The 27,181-nt window shown below is 44.7% G+C and overlaps 1 protein-coding gene across 5 annotated transcripts; it reads left to right on the forward strand.

The window, feature by feature from the left end:
* Positions 1-260: 260 nt before the first annotated feature.
* Positions 261-27,181, forward strand: LOC126545362 (DDB1- and CUL4-associated factor 10). Of its 5 annotated transcripts, XM_055061467.2 has the most exons (8): positions 261-357; positions 688-805; positions 2,945-3,149; positions 4,413-4,526; positions 4,598-4,795; positions 7,533-7,704; positions 17,542-17,754; positions 26,244-27,181. In XM_055061467.2, the coding sequence occupies exons 3-8, from the start codon at positions 2,962-2,964 to the stop codon at positions 26,988-26,990; spliced, it is 1,632 nt and encodes a 543-aa protein (XP_054917442.1). In that variant the 5' UTR covers positions 261-357; positions 688-805; positions 2,945-2,961; the 3' UTR covers positions 26,991-27,181. The 5 variants fall into 5 exon arrangements, with proteins under 5 accessions (XP_054917442.1, XP_050049142.1, XP_050049144.1 ...); XM_050193185.2 differs by lacking the exons at positions 261-357; positions 688-805 and adding an exon at positions 812-993; XM_050193187.2 differs by lacking the exons at positions 261-357; positions 688-805 and adding an exon at positions 812-993 and having other exon boundaries at positions 2,950-3,149.

Below are 27,181 nucleotides of genomic sequence, written 5' to 3' on the forward strand. Positions count from 1 at the left end.
TCTATTTCCCTTTTTTTAGCGCCGCAATTATCAACATCTAGTTAATCCATTCACGAATTAGTGCTGTGCAAACAGCTGATTTCCTTAACCATGTTCTTCGCAAAAGCAAGTAAATTTAGTAGCAGACTGAATTAAGTTCGATCGAAACATATACCGGACAGGCAGACTCAAGGACTCATCTGTTACCAGGAAGGACAATTGCTCTATCTAAAAGACCGTGGAATACCCACGTGCAAATATTACCTGTGGTATTACGCTGCACTAACTCCATCGAGTTTATCGATTCGTTTGTTTTGGTCCCGTGGCAAGTGAACACAAGAAACTGCGTCAAAGCGTCATAGCATAACGGGTCTGTGGGTGCGCTAAGTGGAATTTATTCATTCATTCTAATTCACTGTCAGTTTGAAAGAACTGTATCTCTTCAACGCATAGGCACGGTGGCGCGTTTCACGCGGTCTTCTGAGACAAAACAAGGCCATTCGCCCAATGAAGGCATTTTGCCGCCGCGTTCAACATGATTGTAATGTTTTCTTGTTTCGAAGGGCGTTCAATTCCCCTTTGGAAGCAAATATCCTAGACTACCCTGACCCCAAAGTCTCCTCGTCCCTGTATCATAATGCCCCTATGTTGACGTTTTACGCACACGTGCCCACGGCTCATTTATTCTTTCTCTCCTTTCTCTACTAGCGGCCTTTCCGCACCTTCCCGTTGCTTCGTGCCACTGTTCATACATTCAACAGCAACGGCGCCTGCATCCGACGCTAGGAGGCTCCCCGACCGCTCCTTCGGTCGGGTGTTTGTGTGTGTATGTGTGCCTGTGTGGTGTGTATTGCGTTTGAGTTGGAACGTGTAGCGCGTGTAGTGTGGTTTTCGACACCTTATCCAATGTGTCGTGCAAGTATTCTATCAGTCACGTTGTTTCGAATAAGTACACTTGCTTCTACCACTAACAATCATCCGCTTCTAGTGTAACTACGAAGTTGTGGAACAGAGGTAACCGTTGTCGATCGATCTTCTGCGTGTTTTGTGTACTATGCACCTTGTGGTGGGGTCCGATGTTGTCGTTACGATCAGATGATACTCGAGAAGCCAGGTGCCATTTCAGTGAGCACCTAGCTCTTAGTAACACATTATAGTGAGCAAGCTACAGAAACACGTCTTCTATAACGCTGAGTTTCGGTTGAGGTCAGCCAAGGCCTCGTGAAAGCTTTTAAGTTCGTGTCTGACGTTACGATTTGCTCAAAGCGAAGCCTTTACTACCGTGTCGGGTATGTGTGGTTTGTATGCACCATTGTCGTGCTTGTTGGCTGTCGGACTCTGCTCGGTATACCTGAGCTGCGGTGAGGCTGTAATTTCATAGCCCGTGCTTCCGCTCTGCCTGGCGTGTCTCGATCGTAAGCTCTCTACGTGGTTAGCTGACGATTGTTCTTCGCTGGCAGTGGCTGCCTCGTCAACGAAAGCTCGCATCGCGCGACTAGTGCACGGGTGATCTTTTTTTGCAATTTCTTGTGTGTTTCCATTTGGGCATCTAAAACTCTGTGAATCGTTAATGTATTTTGGTTTCCTTACATTTTGGTCATAGCATTTAGTGGAGTGCTGTGTCGCGTTCCATTAGCTTGCACGCAGATACGGAGAGGTTCTTTCCGCGATTGTGAAAAAACTAAAATCAACTCGAATAATAGTGTTATGCAGCCGTGCGCCTTTGCGAGGTCAACATGCGTGTAGCTACTTTTCAGATAATCTAGCACTAAAGTCGCCACAGCTGTTACTAAACGTCAGTTATTGCGTACCCGCCTTTTTTGCGCCATAAGTAGTATTTCTGGGTTAGTGGAAGTCACTAATTGAGACTCTACGACTTTAGGCTATGTAACTGCCGCAGATGAGGGTCCCTGAAGAAGTTTGACGCTGTCTTACATGTGCTCAAATCTCTCAGATATCGCATTTTGTCGTCATTAGTGTAACAGCACTTCAGCATCAATGCCTTCCTAGTTTCATTAGAAATGAAAAAGCTGTAATTATTTGACACTGGCGCTCAAGAAATTAGTATGATGAAGCACATACCACGAGGACTGACTTTGACACCTACCTGCACAGTTTCTGCTACTTTCACATTACTTGTTTTGCATTCTTTATGACACTCAAGTACTACAAAGATAATAGTTGAGTTGCATTGCAGACAAGTGGGGAGGCCTGTCTGAACTTGCGTTCTTGAATGCCAGTGCTGTATTTTTCAAGCATAACCAAGGAAGTACCAGTGCCTAAGTGTCCTGTTATGTAAACTAATGCACAAAACGCAACCACTGTGGAATGTTCAAGTACTGAAGAGCAGGTGGTAAACAATAATTTAAAAAATTGTCAGGATAAAAACATGTTGCTGTTCAAGCAAAAGAAATTGGACTGAATTTCGTGATTCATTTTCATTTTGTGCACAAAGCTAGACAAAAGGATGCTACAGTACAGTCGCCCTTTTGTGTAGCATTGACACGAGAATGGATACCCCAACCAATATGTCCAAACTTTTTCTTTACTGCATTTTATTGTACACAAATGGTGAAAAAACATGCCATTGTTATAAGAAGCTTCAACAAGCTTATAATATGCAGGTTTTATGCAAATGTTTTTACAATATTGGCATGGTTGCAGTGTAGTAATGTTTATGCTTGGACAAATATTTGGTTTGATTTGCTGATCTATTAATGTTATGCTGACCAGAAAACTAAGCGCAAATAAATTGCACAAATACATATAGAACAGACGAGGACAAGCGCTACTACCAACATTTTTGTTACCAAACTATTTTACTACTAATGCATTTGGTAGTAGTGCTTGTCTCATCTGTTCCATGTGTCTGTGTAATTTAGTTTCACCTAGTTTTCCACTCATCATTGTCAGACCAACTAGCCCAACATTTAGTTCTTCTGGAGTATCAGTGTTACTTTTGCAGAGTAGCAGTGATCCGGTATGGCACCAAAAAGGGTGGACTTCTGGGGAAGAAAAGTGGACCATCAACGCCTAGGCCTGCACTCATACATTGGCGCCAATGATCGCATGTCCCAGACTCTTTACCGTGCATTAGTGCCATCAGAAGAACCTGAAATGATCCATTCTAGCCATGGAGGCATCTTCAACTTGTCATTTGCCCCTGAAGGGTATTCATTTTCTCTGTATTGTTGCAAGCTTGTGGCTTTTTTATTAACGTTGTCTGAAATTGGTGTCTGTGCATGTGTGCAAACTTGCACCTTTGAAATAACAGTGCATCAATAGTAATTTTTATGCACTCACAACTTGCATTGACATGCAAACACGACAGAGCAGACCAGAATGTGCCTCTTCTTTGCCAGTTCACCTCTATGCATAGTATTTGTGACTTAAATACCTTACTTGGGCGTTGGGTACTACAGCATGTTGAGTGACTGGATATGCTGTAATACACCACCTTCATGCAATCATGCTCAACACACGCCTCTGTTTACTTATTTCTGTTCGCAATTCAACTTGTGCTGATAGTACCCTGAAATAGCAGGCAATGTGTATATGCTTGAAAATTGTTTACAAGCGAGTGTGCGGGATCTTGCCTAAGCACATTTAATTGTAAGGCCCCTTCTGTTTAATGAAGGCCCATCCTCATTTTCAACAGTGGCCTCGACAGCCCTCTTCAATGATTCAAGAGATATATGTGCATGTGAATCACCCTTTTTCAAAACTCTGACAACTATCAATGATGCAGGCTAAACATAAGTGCAAATATGCAGTTGAACAGATAAAATGGAAATGATGCAGACTTTCTTGAGGCATCTTTTGTTTGATACTTGCAGTTAGATAAATCATTACATTTTTATTTTAATAATGCTTTTGCTGTTCTCATTTGGGTCTACCTTCACTAACCTAAAAGTGCATGGTAGCAACCTCAGTGCATGGTAGCAAACTGTTTTCATTGCACGATGAAAAAGGCTGCTTGGTGTGTGGAGTCTTGGTGTGGAGTCTTGCTCCATTCACTTAACAATACATTTACCACGTTGTTGCTCGTACTATCATTGTTCACCATTCTTCTAGTTCATTTTGATGTTACGAACTTACTTTGTATTATTACTTCGTTGTTTGTGGAGAGAAAGGGAGGAAAAGGAAAGGTTCTGCTGGTAGCCCCCCATAACTGCCTAGCTCAGGGTTGGCAACTGAACATCGGCCAGTGGAGGGAAGGGCATTAAAGTTGTTTGTAAAGGTTAGTTTATGGAGGATAAGGCGGTGAAAGAAGGGAAACAAACAAAGAAAACGTACACCATTTACGAACATCCAGCACATGGACAGCGGTGCACACTCTGTTAAAGGTAGCTTGATGTGTGTCGCTGATGTGTTGTGCATTTACTCTAGGTGCCCTTCTTCAGTGGCTGAAATCATTGCATTTTTGCTTCCAGTTCAATATTGGTTGCAGCCACAGAAGGCAAAAGCATCCTTATATTTGACCCACTCAACCACAAGCTCATTAGGGAGGTTGAACATGCACACAGTGATTGTGTCAACTATGCTAGGTATGTATTACATATGGGTGAGTCTTGTAAAGGGAAAAAAGGAAAGCAAAACCGAAACTTTGTTTCATCAGGTTTCTTGACTCCCGCACATTTGCCACCTGTTCTGATGATACCACGGTGGCATTGTGGGATGTGCGAAATTTGAAGCGCAAGATACGCTCCCTTGTTGGCCACTCCAATTGGGTGAAGAATATTGAATATGCATCAGCAGAGGGACTACTTGTGACTTCTGGCTTTGATGGAAGTATACACACATGGGACATCAATAAGTAAGTCTGTTCAAGTGCTTGTTGCATTAACATTGCACGTGCCATGCCATCTACAGTTCTAGCAGTAGACTGCTAAAAACATAGCACTTGTCATAACACTTCTTGATTGTAAAGGATTGATAAGGTGGCATGCATACATTTGAAAAAGCTGGCAGATACTGTGACTTCTTTGCATCATAAATAAATATGCAAACCTTGGATATCATTTCATATAACAATGTTTGAATGTATATGTGCAGCTACCTAGCAAAAGCTCCAATCACATGTTGCACTGTCACACCGGTGCCTGGAGGAGTGACAGGGGTCATGTATTACTTTGTGAATACATAGTATTGACTGCACTTTCAAGTGACTAACTTGAGTATTTGACCTCCTATGTATATTTGAGAGCTTAGCACCAGTAATTTTTATCTAGCTTTGCTATTTGAATTTGCTATACAGCTGTACTACCGTACACAGGGTGTTTCACCTAACTTGAGCCAAACTTTAAAATGATGCAAATGCTACATAGCGGGACAGCACCAAGGTAACATTGTTTGCTGTCGCTTGGAGATACTCAGTATATTTTTTGCATTCCACCTAATTAGACAGTATTAAATAATTAATCAACTTCTTAGTTGTTATAACTAGATTAAAGGTGACGAGAAAATTGTAGAGCAGCATGAGAAACTCCCGATACAGCTTTCTGTTGCTCAATACGTGCTACATAAAAGCTTTTTTCTGAGCATGAAAAAACCCCGCAAGTACACTCAAAGTGCATCAAGCGGCCAGTTGCATGGCAATTTTTCGTGTATTCGTGGGCTGCTTTCACGCACGGAAAAACACTTTTATGTAGCATGTATTGCGCAACACAAAGCTGTATCGGGAGTTTTTCATGTTGCTCTACAATTTTCTCATTGACGTGTCTTATCTAATTACAATAATTGAAAAGTTAATTAGTTAATTATGACTAATTATGTAATTAGGTCGAATTCAGAAAATAATCTGAGTATCTCCAAGCAATGGCAAAGAACATTACTTTGAATCAGTCCAGCTACATAGCATTTCTATAATTTTAATGTTTGGGAGTCAGCACGAAGAGGTAGCCGCCCTTGCCACCGTTTATTTAGGCCGGCCAGCGGGATCTCGGGAGTGGCCGACACCGCAGCCACTCAGGTCGAGCGCGCTAGCATGTTCTATTGTCGCGCTACCTGCATGTGAGCCCCTCTTCTTCGCCTGCTTTGGAGGTGATAATCACACAGCTACAGGGCCTCCCCTCCTAGTGCGAAGCGCGATTGAAATAAAGTACAATGGTAAAGTCCAGGTAAAGTGTGCAGATGGTGTCATCGTTAATAGTGTTGGGTTCATGCAATCCGGGAGAGATAGCAGGCTGCACTGGCAGCGTAGGTTGTGAGCGTAGGTGAGCAAGGCGCAGCCAGAGTGATGCTGTAGTGCGAAATCGCGACTTGCCGCAGGTTCTCGTAGATGCCCGGGCCTGTAGAATTTGAAGCTCCAAAAGTAGGCTGTCTGGCACTTTGGGACTTGCACGGAGATAGTGCAAGTGTTGGCCACTCACGATGTAGATGTAGAAGTGATGCTCAGGCTGAAGAAACCAGATGGCAGAGCTGCTCCTGTAAAACTTCGGTAGGCCATGCATTCGCAGGTGTGAGCACAGAACATCGGAAGGCTCGCCTGCTGCTGCTTGTGGTGAAATCTCGAATGCTGATAGCATCAGGGTTGCAGTGGTCACTGACTGAATGCATCGTGAAGGTTGTGCTTGTGGCATCTCTGTGCCTGCAGGAATGAAATTTGCGCCTAGTGGAGCCGGTGGGAGAGCCTCTGTATCAGTGATGAGTGAGGTGCCTCCAAACGGAAAGTGGGCAGCTTGCGGGAATGCCTAAGAAATGGGAGCGGTGGGCCATAGAATAGCCGAAAGCGCTTACGTTTGGCCTGGTGAATTCCTTGGAAAGAGTGGTCGCGCAACTGCCGTTGAGCTGGGGAGGAGACTCACGAACCGAGTAGAGGGTCTGATGCTGGAGCCAGCACATGCTGATAATAGGCAAGGGTGGACGCAGGCAATGTGGGATGGCAAGACGCGGAATGACGCGATGGTTCAGATGGTGAGAGCTATTGTGACGAGGCACCAGTTGGAGGAGACTCGGCACTCGAGGTAGTGTGGTGAGCGAGGACAGCTGCCCGCAAGTCTGCATAGAAGTCATGGCCGGGGTATGACAGCCGGAGCCTGGAACACAGCGGAGCCTGGAACCTTGTTCAGAAGGAAGTGCTGTTTAGCTGGATGAACCAGATGTCTGGCATGCCTTTGTACCATAGATTGGACACCCTACAACTGCGCGGCGTCGGCCAGACTGCATGACACCACTTCACTTGCCTTGGTAGAGTCGGTGTGCTGACGCTGGCATGACTGGGCTCAGTCATCCGGTGTAAATAATTTGTTGGGAGGCTGGGTTTGGTAGTCCGGGTCACCGATTTGTGCGAGTTGGCATGAAGAGGTAGCTGCCGTGGCCACGGTTTATTTAGGCCGGCCAGTCATGGTGCAGTGGGTTCTCAGGAGCGGCCGACACCGCGGCCGCTCAGGTCGAGCACACTAGCGTGTTCTATTGTCGCACTACCTGCATGTGAGCCCATCTTCTTCTTCGCCTGCTTAGAGGCGATAGTCACGCAGCTACAAAAGTTTGGCTCAAGTTACGTGAAACACCCTGTACGTGCATTAATTGAGAAACTCATCATCTTTATTCAGGTTCTCAGAGAATGGGACGGAGTTTCAGAAAATCTTCTACACGAATGGGCTTATGAGGATGCGGCTTACCCCAGACAACCAGAAGATGGTCATTTGTACAACAGGGGGCTACTTGGTAGTAATTCATGACCTCAACTTGCACACGCTGGCGTACGACTTACGTGGGTTCAAGGTATGCACAAGAGCATCATCTTTGCTTCATTTTCATTGAATGTGTTATTGGTAAAGCAGATCTTGAAAGTGTCCACAGAGATCTGAATTTCACTGGCTATTCTGGAGTCACTACTTGAACAGGAACAAGTGTTCAGATTTCACAAATCCAAATCTGCCAGAAGCAAACAGAATACTCTGTGCTGGTTCACGGAGTAAGTTGTTGCGTGCAGTTGTTTGTGGAAATAACGTCTCGAATTTCTGTAGTGTCTTCTGATTCTATACTTGCGAAGTTGTTAAAGAACAAGAATATTGCTGCTGCTATCTTTTTAATTGCTAATAAAATGATCATTGCTGCTAGAATAAAACCCTGCAGCAGCAGCAAGTGCAGCTGTAATGTTAAAAAGCACGTATTGCACCATTGTTTGCACAGGATGGTAAAAATGGACTAATTTGTCTGCTTTGTGAATGCAAGTGGGCTTAATGCACCGAAGTTCCAGCTGGCCCCGTACCTTGGTGGCACAGCAAGAGAGAGAGCAATTCTCTGTGGAACAAGATCCCGAATGCCCAGTGGAATATGTGAAAGTACAGGACATTGACCAGTGAATTCACCATAAATGTAGCACTGAGAGTGTAGTCATTGTCACCATTGCAAAATTGCATGAGAAAAATGCAAATGTGGCATTATTTTTAAATGCTAGTTTTATATGCAGTGAGTAGTGTGTATAAGATGCCTCTAAATTTATATTTATGGACCTTAGTAGAAGTTGCAGCACTTTAGCGAGAATAAATATTTAAGTACCTTCAGGACCACATGGCAAGCTACTTGGGCTTGTTGTCGTGGCCTCTTTTAGTCATACTTGCGAAGCAGACACAAAGAAAAACATGCAGAAAAGGACGAACACATCTTCGGGGCACATGGGGTATTACAAAGAGAAGTGGAACTGCAAAAACACACAAATAGAGAAAAAAGATTAAGATAAAATACACTCTCAAGATAAAATACACTCTCAGAGTGTATCTTAAAGCATGTTCACAGTGAGGGAGGCACGCAGGTGGTTCGAGTCATTACTTCTTTAAGGATTAAACGAGGGGAAGTGCTGGTTAGTATGTCAAGGTGGAACAGGCACCTTATATTGATGATTCGTATGAGATCATACAGGGAACTTTTGTTTCAAAGCATACAGAATTTTTTTTAATTGGCTGTGACAGGTACATTAATTCTAGTCATTGTGCTAGATTACTCAAAGAAGCGGACATTACTTGCACGAGAAATTGAAATGCATAATCGACTATTATAAAAAAAGATCACTAACTGGCTTTTTAATTAATTATTTTGCAGCAGCTGTTGCAATTTACAAATTTCAGCCGATGAGTTCCCTAGGCATATCCACTTGGAACAAATTTTCTAGATGGCCACTTTTGAGATATTCATTCCCAAAGTGGGAGATGAAATACATGGGCGTTCCAGTTACTTTTGTGCTTCAATTCCGCTACTTTGGAACCACTTTGGTTACACTACATAAATTGGGAAGCAAACAGTCAATCATTAATTACAGACGTATTTCTCTCACTTATATACCATGTAAAATTCTGGAGCATATAATCTTCTCTAATCTGGTCATCTTCCTAGAATCTAACTCATGTTTTAGCAAGTCAAAGCATGGATTTAGGAAATCGTTCTCATGTGAAACACGGTTGATCTGCTTTACCCATTTCTTACACGCCTTTCCAGATTGTAATTCCTGGGTCGATTGTATCTTCTTGGAGTTTTCCAAGGCTTTTCACAAGGTTAACCACCACCTATTACTCTACAAGCTTAGGAGCCTAAACAGTGACAGCAGAATCCTTACTTGGATTGAGTTCCTTTTAACTAATTGCTCACCTCGTTGCCAAGAATTCTACCTGACCATCCTCTCCTGTTACCTCTGGCATGCTCCAAGGCTCTGTATTGGGCCCTTTACTTTTTCTCATGTATATTAATGACTTACCCATTTGTGTAAGATCTTCAGTCCACCTCTGTGCAGGTGACTGTGTTGTTTACCACGAAATTTCAAGTCCCCTGGACGTTAGTTCTCTGCAAACTGATATCTGTAATATCACAGTGCCCACAATGGTCCCCACTCTTTCACAGTGTGCACCATATGGATCAGCAAGTGGGAACTGTATGTCATCAGTGGCATAGCCAGAAATTTTTTTTTTTTTGGGGGGGGGGGGGCCTCGCCGTCAACTACTCCCCCCCCTCTCTCTCTCTCTCTCTCTCTCTCTCTCTCTCTCTCTCTCTCTATATATATATATATATATATATATATATATATATATATATATATATATATATATATATGGGGGTTGTACACCACGCAAAGGCACTCTAGCACGCCCCGCGTAAGAATGCTTTTAAAGGGACACTAAAGGCGATTACTAAGTCAAACTAAAGTGGTAGATTAATGCTTGAGAATCTCTTAAGTTGTCAATATTATCGCAAACAGGGCCTTAATAATAGAGAAGTCGAGGTAAATGCAGGAAATGATTAGAGACTCCCCCTGGACATTCAAGCACTTGCCCGATGACGAAAGCACTCCTCAGTTAAATTTTGTCACTAGTACTCAACTACTCGTTGTAAAAAACATCCTCGTATTGTATTATGAGATGAAATAAAATGCTACTTGTCGAGTTCCGTTTTGTATTTAGAAAAAAGAACTCATTGAAATTACCATTCACCACGACGCGGGCGGTTGAAAGGTTTTGTTTTCGCTCGACTCTGCGCTGTCCATGCTTTCGCGTTTCAGTACTTTCCCGATGGTGTAGTGCTGCGCTGGTTTTGCTGGCTCGCGGAACTCACACAAGCTGTAAGTAGCAGAGAATTCAACTTCCATGTGATGTTGCAGAATGCCCGAACGGTCTACGCCACCTGACCAAAATTAGCTGCAGCGGCGAATCCACCGCTCTGTCTTGGATCGGAGCCGCCACCTGTCGGGCACCGTTTTACTCACCGATGGTAGCGAAGGGCGGTGATGGTGTATGCAACATCACCACTCCCCCAGTTAGGTGGTGCAAGATTTTAATTTCGAGAAAGGTATCTGGACCCTTCAGATACAATTTTCTAGAAAACTTAGTTTTTTCTTGGCGCGATACAAGCGTTGCGAGGTTTTTGGATTGGTATTTAAACAGTCCACGTCAACTTAGTATTTGCCTTTAAGGTCTCTTTAAAGGGCCCCTCACCAGGTCTGGCCATTTTGAGATGACAAGCGCAGAGCATACATTGCACGATAACGATCTTGTATGCAAAGTATTACATCGCTACGTGCTGCGGAAAGACCTGAAATTTCAAACTGAACGCCGTTTTCCCTTCTCCTCACTGCCACCGCGCTCCAAGTCGGAGGATGACGTACACGTGCTAGTGCGCCTACGTACATCTGCTTGCACTGTGATGTTGCTCGTGGTGACATGTCACTTCGAGAATTATTCAAGGCAACATCTGTTATTTGTGTAATCCGTTGCTTGAAAAGACGAATTAAAGCTTACAGAAATAATAAAACACACAAATCGAATGTCTACATGTTTTTCTTTTACTTTGCACCGTAGTAAGAGAGATGTACTTCCAGTTAATCTGCTTGTTCCCATGTCGTGCAGTCGCGCGCGCAGACACTGAAACTATGTCATTTTCCACAATGTTCCTGCATGGGATTACACTCTGTGATCCGCTTATGTCTGCCTCAGCATTCGTGTAGCACTGACTTATACCGCTGGTCAGGTGTCTTCGTGCACAACGCGAAAATCTTGCGTGACGCCGTCAGCAGAAGTGCATTGCGCTGTAAGAAAGCAAGGGGAAGTAAAAAATAAATGTGAATCCGTGACGTATGCGTCACGCGATTCTCGAGGTCCGGTATGGGAGAACGGAGGGAAGGAATTTCGCTTGCGGAGGCTAGACGGGGCAAGTGGGGAGAGTGTCTCGCTTGGCAGTGGAGCTCGCCTCCTGAAATCATGGGTTCGCGGCACTGAAATATTTCTATCTTGGCTATTAATGAGCCAATTTGAAAAATTTTTGTGGCTGAAGGCTCCCTGGAGGACACTAACAATTTCCAGCATATAACCAAAATTTGCTATGGGGCCTGGGAAGGGCCCCTTTAAGGGGGGACGCGGGTCTTACATCGCGAAAAATGGCCAAAAAATCGATTTTTTGAAAAAAACATTTTCAGTTTCTATCACCCTTTTTCTATCTGATACCCAAATATCATCACTGTAAACCACTTAGAAGTGCTCTAAAAAATTCGTTTTATCAGCCAAGGTGGCAAAAAATCTCGCGGAAATCAAGAAAGAACAGCGTTTTTCACGCCACAATATCTCCGGAACGGCGCGACCGAGCGCCGCCATCTTGGTCTCGTTGGAAAGCGCATTTCTCCGTCTTCAAATCTGCTGCTTCTGCGATCTCCTCCATAGAGAAACAAGCGCACAAAAAGCAAATGATTGAGGGTCGTGCCGGAGTCTGCGATTGGCCGCGCCCGCCACGTGACTTCAGCGCGGTTCGCCATTGGTCCGGCGCTCGCGTCGTCTGCTCGGCTCTTTGCACCTCGCGAGTTTGACGTCTCCACTCGCCGTAATCTCGACGTGTCAAAACGGGCGCTACGCGGACATCGCAGTAGCGTGGCCGATCCCTACGCTTGTGGACGTTTCAGACTCGCGGCTAAGCATTTCGAGCATCGGCGACGCGGACTTCGCGACCAAGATTCGCGCGCGGAATCCTCGGACATGCGGCTAAGCCTTTCAGCAGTCGGTGTTTCGAATTCGTGACAAATTTGTATCGCGCACGTAATCCTCAGAAACGCGGCTTAACATTTCGCGCATAGGGAGTCTCCGACTCAGCGATCATGCACATCACGCGCGGACTTCTCAGACCTTCACCTAATCATTCTGTGCATCGGCACCTCCGACAGCGCGAATAAGCGCATCGAGTGTCGACTCCTCGAGCCCGCGGCTAGGAATTTGGCGCGTCGGCACGTAGGACTGCACGAATAAGCGCATCGAGGGTCGACTCCTCGAGCCCGTGACTAGGCATTTCGCGCGTCGGCACCTTGAAATGCGCGACTAAGCACATCGCGCGTCGGCTCCTTGTATCTGCGGCTATGCATTTTGCACATCGGCACTTCGGACTCGCAACCAAGCACATTGCGCGTTCACTCTATTATCATATTGTCACGATAGCTCGTAACAATATCTATCATACCACCCCTTCATAAAGAGAACCTCATCATGAGCTCTGTTCACTAGGCCCCTTGGACTGGCACACACCTGGCTGCAGAAGTGATCGAGGCATCATACAAAAGTAAAATTCTGGAAAGCACCTGGCAGCTGCATATCTATCACTGGCTCTCTGATCCTAAGTTCCACAGCCACTGTCAAGTGAAGATGACTTACTTACACTCACTTACACTTACACTTACTTACACTGAATGAAGGCTACTTACACTCAGAGCCTTCATTCAGTAACATGGTCAATTCTACCAAATGAAAAAATGCCTCACTGATTGTAATAGAGACTGCTATCAATCAGGCAGCCTGCATGTACAACACTGGAACTATATTCATGCCCACACAGAGTTCTACACTTCGGTTTGAAACCCAGGCACCATGCTCTTTGTAGTGCATGGTGCCTAATAAGGTTTCTTGTGCTAGTTCAGTGGCCAGTGTGCTATTATTTTGAGAGTGTGCAGTCACGCATTTAGTATGGCCATTCTTACAAAACATAGAGCTTCAAAATGGTGCCATTTGTATTGCTGTAGATTCACTTCAGCAAAAGCTACATTTGTTTGAAACTTCAAATGCGTTTATTTCAGTTCGATGTTTTTGCACACTGTACTCCGCCTTACGGGTGTTTTTTCTGGGTTGTTTTTGGCCAAAAATGACAAGGATGGTATCATTTTATTCATATTGAAATGATCTGGGGGGTGATGCTATTTTTATTACTCTTGCACCATCATGAAAATTACATTCAGGTATAGTAATCACTGCTAATTAGAAAATAATGTGCATAATAAATGCAAGATTGTTTTCTTGTCTGCAAAATGCTTCCAAATGAACAAAAATAGCATCACCCCCTACAGTAGGTCTTTAGCAATGGTGTCATGCATTTAGTTTTTGGTTTAGCAAGATGGAATCATCAAAAAGCCCCGTAACGAGTTTGAAATTAATTTGACTTCAGACCTCGAATATTTTTTGAACTGCTACAGCTATCAAAAATCTAATTACAGATCTGAAATCAGCATGAAAAATTACCCCAGGCTGTGGAGTTTACTAAAGATTCACCCAAAAATAAGAAAAAAATTTTTAGGACCCACCTCCCCCCTTAACAACTAGGGTGCATGTTTTTGCATTGCCGAAACAACACCTCGTTGAACTTCTGACAAAAGCTTTTCATTGCTAAGGTGTGCAGGCACTTCGCATCAAGTTATGCTATCATCCTTATGCTATTTTTATAAGTGATGATATTAAAGAAAAGCTAAAATTTCGTTTACAAATTGGTGCGTTTATATAATGTATGTCGATGACCTACTTGGTACATGACTTGGGAAAACAAACAGCTCTAAAAATGGGGCCACTCAAAAACAAGACAGTTCACTATCGTGTGTCTTCTTGTTTACAGGCCAGACTTCTTGCAGCCCAGGTAACAGTGTAGATAACCATTGTTTTCCAGCCAGATCTTCTAGTGAGTGGTACTGCCACGGCTAGGTACGACAGAAGGCGGGCACTATTTTGCAAGTTGCTTATCACTCAATCGTGCTTTCGGCGTTGTGGGCATGCTGTATTATTCTAGATTTAAAAATACAGGAATGAAACTTTGCACTGGAACTTCGATAGTATCATGTGAGGCAAGTTTCACTTGCTTTCAGTGATCCGCTGTCTGACTTATTTTAAGAGAGATGCTTGGTAGTAACTTGCAATCATGGTATTCTAGTCATCATGCGAAGCATATTCTTGTTTGATCCCTCTTGGGAATGGATGAGGCAGACAGTCCAAAGCAGAGCTGCTTCCTGTTTAGAAGCCTTTGTGAAAATTACGGCATCCATAGTTCGCAGTAAAGTAAGGGCCAGTAGCTCTGAGAGATTTGAAAGTGTCTTGTCTCCTGACACCCGTTTATTCTTAAAGTTGCCGAGACGTTTAGTTAGAATGGGCTCTCCGCAACAAAGAGCCATTTTACGACGGGGTAGGTGAGCCTCAACTAGGTGACTGACCATGGCCGTTTGGTGTTGAGCGATCGGGCTGTGATGAGACGCTCTCCCTATGTCCATAATTATCTGCCAACATTGTTCTTGACACCTTTTATGCGCGTCCCCCCTCCCTCCTTGTATCCATCACCCCACTCCCCTTTCTTAAAATTATTTTCTATTAGTCACTGTCGCACTCAACATTCACCGCATTGTTGAACGGCACGGCAGCCCCTAACATTCCTATATTTGTTTCTGTGTGGACTTCAAGGCCATTCACCTACCTGCCCTCCCACCTGCTTGTTGTGGCCGTTTCTTAGCTTCCCTGGCCCAGCATCCTTGTCCTTGATATATTTTGCTATGCGCAAATCAACATTCTGTAGGTCTTTCATTCTTGTCCCGTTTTTTGCCATGTTTTCATTCTTAACAGCAAGCTCTTCTCAAGTGTATTGGTTATATTTCGATATGCTTCTCAGGTGCGGTACTAATTTTTTTTCCGTTTCGTCCTTTGATCAGCACTTGCCTGAAAACAGGGTTTATGCCAACAGCACTGGAAAATGAATTTACACCTTTATCTTTCCATTTGACCAGACACATTTCTGTTCTGACACACAAGGGTTGTCGATTCTCCACGGCTTACTTTGCTGTCATTGGGATGGTTTACAGCAGTGCCCTTAGAGCGGTTTGGATTTATTCTTCCAGGCATGAACTTTTTCTCTTCAGCTAAGCAATAAAAAAATCTTCAATGCGGTAAAATATTGATTCGTGAAAATATGTGACTGCTGCACAGTTGTCTCCACGGGCTGTATTAAGACTGCTCCACCTAGGCCAATGGCTTTCATGTAATCAGAGAGGACTGTACCTTTCCCAGTGTATATAAAAAAATCAAGCACTAACCCATCTGGGGAGGTTAAAACAAAGTCCTGCGATAATGTGCAGTGAAACACAGAAAAAGACGCACCAGATCTTCACACCTACAATTTGTGTCACAAACAGGGCACCGAGTGCTCTACATTCACGACTTCTGTCCATAAATGTGGAAGGGCTTTCAACACGACAGATAAATGCGAATTTTGGCTTTTAGTGCATTTAAGCTTTGTAAAAGTGATTCACAAAGGACAGTGCCATAAATTTTACGCACTGCATTCCATATACAAGAAATATTAATTGCGAAAATTTGAAAAACTTGCGCCTTGGTTGCCATGCACCACCCAAGTTGGTCACCGCCAATTTGTTTTATATCAGCTGCTGAAGATGACTTGTACTGCCTTCTTTTGGAGCATAAGTAAAGCACACACTGTGCGACGAAAGGCCTGAGTTCGAATGATATTGAATGGTTTCCAGAACTGTTGATAATGAAAGGTGACTTGTACCAGTACCGACTCCTAACGTAGCAGTGCGGAGTAAGAGAGAGAGAGAAGCTTTAATGGTATGCTGGAGATGTTAGCCTGGCTGTTCGCCTGACATGTAGCATGTCCTCTGAGTAAACGAGGAAGAAGGGAAGGCTCCCTCCTTGCTGCCGCACTGATGTCCCCGCTTATTTAAGCGACCTTCTACTCTGTGAAGGGGCAATATTGGGGGTGGAGAGGAATTGATTAACTTGCTTCCACAAAGGCGGTGGTTATGTTAGTGAGTTTCGCACCTAACAAAAAGGTAGCAGCCAGGGGTGCTTTGCTCGCCGTGGACAGTAACGATCACCGCAGTGTCCTAAAAAATTCCACATGCCAGAAAATCACTGTCAAGAGAGGTGGAAGTGGGAGTGGTGGATTAGTTGGTGATTTCTCAGAAATGTTGAAGAAAATGTCTTCCTTTTTTTAAAATTCTGAGCATGTGATGTGAAGTTTCAGATCTTGCTCTGAAAAGCTTTGAAGTCTTAGGTATATATCTAATGCCATGGAGGATGACTCCATCCACAAGTGTGCTGCCGAACTATGTTTGAGCAGCGACAGTGCCAATTGTAATGACTAGACAGGTGCTAGCATCTGCTTCCCATGCATGCGTGAACAGACGCATTATGAAAACAATAGCGTTAGCTGTTTGGTACAAAAGGATCATGTGGATTACACATAGCCAAAAAAATTCAACTGAAACCACCTGCACCCTTTTAAGGGCCATACCTTGTCAGGATTGTGAAAAAAAGTCTGGCCCTTAATTGACTGTATACAGTAATTAAAATGTTGCTTCCAAGGGATCATTAATTTCTGTCCTGAAAGTGTGTAGGCTTGTTTTGCTGATTAGAAGGCACATATATCCAATGTGACACTCATCTATTAAAACAAAACAAAAAAGACTGTGTGAGACATCATGGAACACAAGTTATACTCTACTAATGACATTTACACAGTACACGAAGCCCCTTGTTGGCACCTCACTGCTGTGTTGGTTGGCTTCAGAGTTATTCCTACAAAGGGGAGCTCATGCTGCTGAACAGGTTCATTTGCTTGAGCATAAATTTACCAGAACATTTCAAAATATGCCTTGGCTTTTGAGCTCTGCAATGTTCTGATAAATTTATGTTCAAGCAAATGTACCTGCTCAGCAGCATGAACTGTTCTCAATGTAATCAATGTTCCACTTCACTGTTCACTGTAGCTATTGTATTTGTACTAGCTTAGATTGAGTTAGCGTGATACTATCCGCTGTATTCTGGCATGCAGCTTCCAAAGATGTACCGCTGGCGAGCTTCCGAGAAAGCGGCCTTCCACACGGGGGACTGCAGTGGGCATCACTTCACTGCACGCCGCAATAGGGTTGAGCTCATCTGCGACTTCCCAAGTGACAATGATGCAGAGATCATCTCCTCCCTCCAGGTTCATCCCCATGGGTGGTGCGTGCTATCTCGCAACACAAGCAGGAATGAAAAATCTGAGGTGGGTACCTTTAAAAAACACACTTTGCTACTAGAGAGATGAATGCAGAAGCAAGGAACATGGACAATGACTTGGGTGGTAACATCCGACTATAGTTTGTTTGAGACACAACACAGTTGACATACACAGAATACAATGATGAATTTGCATCAGTGCAATCAGTGCCTGTTGGGACAGCCAGTTGTCAAAGAAGCTTATTCTTGAATCGTAGAGCAAATTGCAACTATCGAACCATCCCTTATGCAGGCTGAACTCTTCTTGATACAATCTGCTTCCTTTTGGGCTCGTCATTTTTGCCGTGTAGAGACTGGGAACAGTACATTTGTTTTGGCCTTATTATTTGTGGCCTCTCAAGGTGAAGTAAAATATCATTTTCCCAACTACAGCTTAATGCTAAAAAGTTTGTTTGTGCAGTCTTCCTTGAAAAGCAAACTTTGTAGTTGAAGGAAATTTTGTTATGGCCTGGGGATTGAACCCAGAATGAACGCTTGACCTCACCGCAGGATTTGTTCTACCAAGTGAGCTAACCAGAAGGCAGCATGAGGGAAAATAACTTGTGGACTGAAATGAAAGTTGGAACAATGAGTGAGCTTGGAAAATTTCTGTTAAGGGCAGGTAGATGCACGAGTGGAAATTTTGAATGTTGCGTATGCCTCCCTTATGGGAGCTTAAGAATGGTGCTGCCTGCTACAGACCAAGGAGCTTCACAGTTTGCCAAGGATGAAAGGTCACGCTGTCACAGGCCAGAGACACGCAGCCACTGATGTGAACAAGTGAATTTCTTTGGATCTATGGCAACATAGCATCCTTTTTTTTTTTTACTGCAAAGGCATTAAAAGGCCTATGAAGTGGAAAATCTGGCATCTGTCTGGCGTTAACATCCGATAGTACCAAAACCCACTTGACCAAGGGATAACGTTGCCGGCACTAGACCTGCGGTGGCTTGCACTGCGAAATGCCACGGTGAACAGCCTTGCGGTCGTGACAGATGCCGTGGCCTTTAACAAAAATATTGACTTTGCCCAAATTAAAAATCGAGTTGACCCACATGTAAAACCGACCTGGCCCACTTCCACAATTGACTTTGCCCACTTCGAAAACTGAGTTGACCCACGTGCAAAACTGACCTGGTTCACTCTTAAAATTTGGGTGGCCCAGCCTCAAAATTGACTGCCCAATTCGAGCACATGACCAAGTGAAAAGTGTCGGCTGGAAACTTCATACTGCTTTAACATGTTTTCGCCAATAGTCAACCGCCCTGCACATGGGGTAAGTCAAAGGGTATCCAAGTTGGCATGTAGCAACCCTGATTTATTATCAGTAGCATGCTAGAGAAATTTGTATGATCAGAGGTGGCAGTCATGTGATGTCATAGACCAGGGACGTGCATATCAGTCGGCCTGGCCACACCACGACTGTGCCACTTAAAGCCAAGTGCATTGTGACATGTGCGCTGCCAAAGCAGCCCTTCAATTCTGCCCCCCTCAACAGGACAGGAGCATAGGTGGGATACTCCATGTTCCCAGAGAAGCAACAGCTGAAGACTGTCTTATGCAAGCTTATCCTTTGTTCACGCAGGATGAAATGGCAGATTAGCCGGCACAGGAGATATTCTCCTCACACGTCAGTGGTTTTAAATACACAGACCACCATCGCCAATTGTCATGGTGCAACATGTGGCATGTCTACTGCTCAAAGCTGTTGCACAACCCTTGGCACATGATCGTGAATTTCACACCCAAACTGTAGCAGTGCCACTGATATCAGTATGGCGCCTTGTGTTTTGCAGTCTTGGCTACTTTTTTTATTGTATGTGTGGTGGAGGAAAATGCTAGAAACATTATATTTTTAGAGGTGCGATATTATATTATTCAAGTTTCAGCTAAGCCCTGCCATAATGAGAGATTTACGGGATGGCTGGTGAGGCAGTTCCACCAGCCATCCCGCCATCCATTTAGTGCCATTTATACAGAAAAACAATATAAATGGCACACATTCCAGTTGTACAGTAAGTGAATGCTTTGAATCTGTGAAACCTTGCATTTAACTATGCTTGCTGTACTTGATTTTGATACTTGAAGCCAAATAAATGTCAATCCAGACCATATGCACATGTAACTGGCATATTTTTTTTAGAGGGTCCCTGAAATGACTTGAACAAATTTAGTAGATGCGTTGGATATAGCTACAGTTAAACATCCGCACCACCATTCAGGTGAAGTGTCTTATATCAAAAGATATACGGACGATTACAGGTTAACCTCCTCCCTAGCCATGCTTTTTCTCCTCCACTTGTTTGCTGCGCGATCGGAGCTAAGCTCTGCCTCCTGATGCAACCGCTTGTCTACTTCCGTTGTCTCGGAGCCAGTGAACAAAACCTCTCCAACCTCTCTGCCTGGTCGTCGATCCCCAGCAAGGGCCATCCAAGCAGCATTGAGAGCATTCTGTCATAGTGCTGAGTGTGTCTGGTAAATGCAGGTAAGCTGAGCATTTCGACGGGTGGGCGGAGGCATAACCTGAAGCCATTACATACTACTACCACTGTGATGAACGGGCTTTTAGAGTAAACGTGAGCAGCCTGCATGGTGGCAGAGCCTAACCCGCTAATATTGCTGTAACCAAGTGTAAAACATTTCAAACCTTTAAAAAGGATGTGTTTGAGATTATATGGCTGCCGAAAGATTACACCAATAGCAAAGTAGAATGCACTTGGTTACTGCTATGTCAGCTCTGTGCCAGCAGGCGGCTGCACCCTGCAGGCCGCTCAGGTTTGTGCCTTCACCCATCTGGCAAAACGACCAGTCTACCTACGTTTACTGGATATGCTAAAGCTCTCTATTGTGGTAGTAATCCTCCAGCATGTAGCGATCACCACAAACGCTTTTATCATGGCGCTGATCGGATACCTATAGCCGGATGCAGTGCAGCCACTCCGCTTGCCTGTTGCTTTGTAGAGGGACACGATGTCGCAGGTTGACATGTCTCCAATGGCTAAGTTTTAGCCCACAACACAACAAGGGCACTTCATGGTCCCCGCAAAAAGAAAGCTCGAGACAAACACAAGCAGACAACACTTGCTGTTCCTGAAGTGCTTGAGTATGGTAAAGCAATGAACGGGGCTAGTTGGTGGACGTTCACGATTATATTGTGCTTAGTGTTACACTGACGAACACAAGGAACAAGACGCGGATGTATTGCGCCACGTACGTCCGTGTCTTGTTCCTTGTGTTCGTCAGTGCAACACTAAGCACCTTATAATCTTTAGTATAGTGATAGTGTGTATTGTTATTTTTATTTTATAGAAACAAGTTAACCAACATTTCACCTGTTATGAAGAACTATTAATCATAAAATTGAAAAAGTTATTGATGACGCTATCTGGGTAGGCAATCGGAGCTTGCCCAACGGACATCAATTGCTCTAATGACTTGCAACTGTAACACAAGGCCGAAATCTCAGGGTGGTAATGCTGCTGCAATTGGTTTCAATGCACCTTTTTAAAACCTTGTAATAAATTACCTGCTTTATGTGGATGAGCAAAACGTGAACAAGGTGAATGCAGGAGCCAACGTTTCGAGAAGTGGACTTGTCTTCTTCAAGGCGATGTACGCTTTCCTCGCCACAGTATATATAGGTGGGGTTCTAAAGGGGAGAGGGTGTGAGGCGGCAGGGTGCGTAAACGAGGGAATGTGTGTTAGCATGTCGAATTGAGAGTAAAGGAACGCTGTGCACAAGGTCAAAGCCAGAGCCGCCCCCCCCCCCCCCCCCCCGCCCCCTCCCCACCCTGGTCTGTCAAGGCACGCGTGTTAGCCGGTGTGTCAAGGGCGTCTGACACGCCAGCTGAAAAAAGAAAGGGAATGGAAAGGGGACAATAAAAAAGGGGGGGGGGGATACGCCAAGAAATCAAACTAAGTGTTGTTGCCTATAGCTTGAAGTTTAGCATAGCGAATAGATTCTAAAGCTCCCTTTGAAACGTTTATGCCTATTGGTTGCAATGTCTTGAACTTATGGATAAGGTATGATTCCCTGTATTTTCTTACTCGTTCAGAATGGAAATTTGATTGTAAGGTGTAGAGTTTAAGTTCATCAAAGTTATGACCTGGTTGGTTGAAATGCTCGGCGACGGCTTTGGGAAGCTTTTTAGCTGTGTCCGCGCGATGTCCGTTTAATCTGACGTTCATTGATTGTCCTGTTTCACCGATATATTGTTTCTTGCAGAAGGAACATTCAAGCATATAAATCACATCCGAACTTGTACAAGTGAAGCTAGATTTGACTTCATGTGTATAACTATTTGCGGTGCTTTTAATTTTAATGTCACTCTGAAGGTGCCTGCAGGTTTTGCACCTAGGGCGACAACATGCTTTTATTACGGGGTAATGTTGTTGGCTGACTTTTGCGTGCACTAACATGTCTTTAAAGTTCCTGTTTCGGCGATAGGCAACCCTAGGTACATCCGGGAACGCTTTTTGCAGACGCTCGTTACTTGATAATATTGGGTGGTATTTTCTTAGGATGTTGTTTATGTTTGGGAGTGCATTAGAATATTTTGTTATAAAGGCCGGCGGTCTGTCAGATTCCAGTGTTAACTGTCTCTTCGCCAATTCCGACTGTCTCTCTAATCTTGACGCGGCATCACAAGCTCTATTGAGAGCAACTTGGGGATAGTTCCTTTCTGCTAGCATTGTTTTAAGGTCATTTAGGTGGTGGATATAATCGTGGTCTTCGCTGCAGATTCTACTTATACATTTCACTTGTCCAACAAAAATTCCTTGCTTGCAATGTCGCGGGTGATGACTGTTGTAGTCTAAATATTGCTGGCTATCTGTAGGCTTCCGGTAAAGTGTCGTTCTCAGTTTTCCGTTTTCTATGTAGATCGTCATGTCCAGGAAGTTGATCTGACTAGGAGAGTCGTGAGCAGTAAATTTAAAACTCTGGTGAAAGCGATTGAAATGGCTAATTAAGTCGGTTAAGGCGCTTGTGCAGTGTTCCCATATTATAAATATGTCGTCAATGTAACGAAGATAGGTGTGGGGTTTTAAAGGGTAGGATTTCAGCAGGTCTGCTTCAAGCTGGCCCATGAAAATGTTCGCATACGTGGGAGCGAATGGCGTACCCATGCTAGTACCGAAAATTTGCAGGTAGTGTATAGAATCGAATTCGAAATAGTTGAGCGTGAGAACTAACCTAAGGAGCGATAAGTAAACTTCAGGAGCGTGCACTTGGGGATTGATTGCAAGGGATCTAGAAACGGCTTCAATTCCTTCACTCATGGGAATGTTGGTGTAAAGGGCAGAAACATCCAAAGTGACTAGAATAGCGCGGTCGGAAAGGATTTGGTTGGCGTTGATGCCGTCGATAATTCGAAGGAAGTGCGGCGTGTCTTGAACAAAAGATGGGAGGGTGGTGGGTATCTTTGACAGGTGGTGATTTAAGAATTTAGATAGTGACTCAGTAGGTGTGTTGTTATCAGACACAATAGGCCGACCTGGGATTCTGCTGTAAATATTTCTTTGACCGGAACTTTATGTATTTTAGGAAGAAGATAAAAGCAGCCTGCTGTTTTGTTCTTGGGCATCATGAAGCGATATTCAGATTGCGTGATTAGTTCCCTGGACAGGAGCTCGGCTATTGTGTTAATCACAATATTGCTGTAATCTGAAGTTGGGTTAGAGTCGAGTTTTCTGTAATGGGTGTGGTTGCTCAGTTGTTTAGAGGCCTCATTCTTGTACTTTTCTATAGGCCAGATTACGATACTGCCGCCTTTGTCTGCTGGTTTTATTACAATATCATTCCTTTTCGCAAATTCTTTAAGGATTACATGTTGAGCGGGAGTCAATTTTTTGCGTTTCCGGCAATGCCGCGTTGACTCTAGAATTTCCTTTGATATCAGTTTTATGTATAAATCGAGGTCTGGGCACTGTTCTGTTTCCGGTGTCCACGTGCTAGGTGGTCTAAGAGAGTATCTTCTTTTCCTACATCTGGTCTATCGAAAAAGAATTCCTTGATGCACATGCGTCATGAAAACTCTGTTATATCTTTGTGGAGTTCGTATTCGTTTACTGCGTTGTTCATCGGACAAAACGTTAGACCACGTTTCAGGAGGTCAACTTCTTCGGGGCTTAGACTCTGGGATATGTCTACTACATTGCTGCAGTGCTCTGGATGCTCGCCTGTAGGACTGTCGGTGGAGCTACGTGCTGCAGGGGTTACATTAGTTTCTTTGGGTGGATCTGCAGCTCTGATATCTTTGCGCTGGTATTTATCTAGTAATTTTTCCTCCTTAGTTCGGACGTATTGTTTAAGTTCTCTTCTTTCCGGTTCAGATAACTTTATGCTGTCGAGTTGATCAGAAATTATCATAAGTTGTTCGTTGCAGTGTTCTTCGAGAATGTCAATAAGGGAGAGGGATGCATTTTCTAGGACAGCATTCCACTTTAATAATAGCCTGGAGGGTAAAGAACCGAGGGCGCACCTAACCTTAATTCTGAGACCTTTCGGGATTTTCCTCTGTTTAATGCAGCTAGTGTAAGTTTTTAGGTGAAATCTGTAATTTGTTTGTTTGGCGATGAGTTTGCGGGATTGGAGGAAAGGGCGAAATTTGTTGTTGTGTGTGCTATCCCTAGTGCGTGGTAGTCATTTCTGTTTGGTTCGGGCAGACTTCCAGGGCGAAAAATCTTCAGGTGGTGTCTTTTTACGCTTAATTTTCTTGTCGAGGCCTGCACCGATGTTTGTATGTGCATCTGTCTGCGTATCGGTTTGCTTATTAGTATATGTAGCTGTTTGCGTGAAGGCTTCGCGGGTGGTTGTGGGCTTCCGTATGCGCGGATGTTGTAAAGGTGGTGTTGGTTCCGCGTCCACTGTCTGTGCAGATGTTTCTTGGGTTCTAGCTTCGGTGGAACGTGCGTGCGAGCTGGTGTTGAAAATTTCAGGCGTGTGGTTCTGTGTTGAAGCTAACTGGGACGCAGGATTTATTGGGGTTGTAGGTTGCGTCGATTTAAAAGTGTTCCTGAGCCTGTACTTGATGTTGTTAGCCATTACCTTGACGCCAAAAAAATTGAGGTGTAGTCCGTCTCGGGCAAGCAGAATGTCGGGGTCCTGGTGTATTTCAGCGTGGTGGATGACATCGACGTTTTCGTGTTGGTTTCCAATGTCAAAAAGAAAATCATTGAGCTTACGTGTCCCTAGTGCGTGAGCTAGGAGTGTCGCTGATTGTTGAATAAGTGGCCTGTGTTTGTTTGCGATCCTGGGAAGTACTGTTGTCAGGGCGATATCTGCGTTTGGTCTGTTGGTGTGCAAATCGTTTATGAGCACTTTCATGGCCTCAACTGTGTCGTCACCGGCGTCGTGGTTAAGGTCATTAGTCCCGCAGTGAATGACGCAATGTGTGATGTGCTGTGGTGCTGCAGCAATGAGGTCTCGGATGGTGTGTGTTGTGGCGCCGGTCTTAAAGCTAATGTGTGGCGAGTGTTGGCCTGGTGGGAAGTGTTCGTGCATGTACTTGTAGTGACTGTCTCCAATTAGTGCTATGTGTGACAAGGAAAGCAGAGGGCGCTCACCTTGTTCCTTCATCTTCCATCGGTAGAAATCCAGGGAAAACACGGGGAATGCAGATGGAAATTCAAGACGATGAGCAAAACGTGGACAAGGTGAATGCAGGAGCCAACACGCATGCGTTGACAGACCAGGGTGGGGGGGTGGCCCCGGCTTTGACCTTGTGCACAGCGTTCCTTTACTCTCAATTCGACACGCTAACACACCTTCCCTCGTTTACGCACCCTGCCGCCTCACACCCTCTCCCCTTTAGAACCCCACCTATATATACTGTGGCGAGGAAAGCGTGCGTCGCCTTGAAGAAGACAAGTCCACTTGTCGAAACGGTGACTCCTGCATTCACCTTGTTCACGTTTTGCTCATCGTCTTGAATGTCCATCTCCTGCATTCCCCGTGTTTTCCCTGCTTGATGTGGCACACTTAAATGCATCATTTAATGAGCAGAAGGACCTACCCCAACAACGTTACAAGTTTGTGCAAAATAGTCAAAATTATTTCAGGGTCCCTTTAATGCATTGCTAAGCACCGTGTCTTGCATGCCTAAATAATTCTGAAAGTCAGCTGCAACAGGCCAAGTTTGCACCATCAATCAGCTGCATTACGGCAGTATATTAAGTGTGGGCCACAGCGACCTTGGCTACTGTGCCAGTTTGAATTGCTGGCAAGAGTGACCCATGGTATTTCTCGATTCTGGGGTCTTTGAGTTGACTAGAACGCAAAAGTCACCTTGGGTTGCGTGTGTGCACTGTCATGGCCTGCTATTTTCATGCATCTCGAAATCACTCTCTAATGTTGCTTTCGTGGAGAAAGTCTATGCCTGCTTTCACTGAAGCATGAGCAGGTGCAAGAAGTCCAATCATACAAAAGAGACCTGTGATTTTAACTAGCTGAAGCAGGTGGCTGTGGCAAATATTCTTTCATGTTTGTGTGTGCAGTGGACCTGTGTGCACGACATCCAAGAACAGCCGCCACCAGAGAGCGGAAGTAGTGGCAGCCACAGTGCAGCTGGCAGTAGCTCCTGTGAGGAACGGGATTGGCCTGACACTGACTCCGACATTGAGGACGAGCTCCTTGTAGGGGGCCTGGCTGGTGGCGACTGGGGACGGCGGCAGCCAGGAATCGAGCCACTATGGGACGGCGACTGGGAACGCCTCTGGATGCCACCAGTCTTCATTGACGAGGAGGAGTCTGATGATGTTCCAGAGTCGCGCGTTTTCCATGTGTCACTGGGTGCTCCAAATGGCTCCCCAGTGGTGAGTGAAGGTACCATGGAGGAGGCCATGGCACTGCTGTCTGGCCAGCCACCTCTTGTGGGCTTGCAGTCATTGGGCAGGCCTGGTTTTTCCAAGGATGTCCGGTGCAAGGCAGCCCAGCCACGGCTGCTTCACTATGCCCAGGAGCCCAATCGTGGGAGGGGCTGGATCAAAGAACTCTGCTTCAGCACCGACGGTCGTCTTGTGTGTTCCCCGCTTGAACGGGGTGTGCGCCTCCTTGCCTTTGACTCTGACTTTCGGGAACTCAGTGACTGTGTACCTGCATCTCCACCTCGTCCCCTGGTCCACGTGCTGACAAATGTGAGCCACTCCAACTACGTTGTCAGCACTAAATTCTCACCAACCCATTTCCTTCTGGCTTCTGGCTGCCTCAATGGACAGGTGTGCTTTCACCAGCCAGTGTTGTGAGTGCAATGGACCTCAGGTGTGGGGGGATGGAAAGAGAATGGTTAAAGCACTGCCAAATGCAGTCCCGCGTGTTGAGAGTCTTAAGACAAGAACATTGCACATGGGACACCAAGTCTGGTGCCATGCATTGTTAATTATCGCTCTGTATATATGTTCACAGAGGCAAATAAAATATGCATACGTTGTCTGTA

Source organism: Dermacentor andersoni, chromosome 1 (assembly GCF_023375885.2).
Source record: "Dermacentor andersoni chromosome 1, qqDerAnde1_hic_scaffold, whole genome shotgun sequence".
Classification (NCBI taxonomy): domain Eukaryota; kingdom Metazoa; phylum Arthropoda; class Arachnida; order Ixodida; family Ixodidae; genus Dermacentor; species Dermacentor andersoni.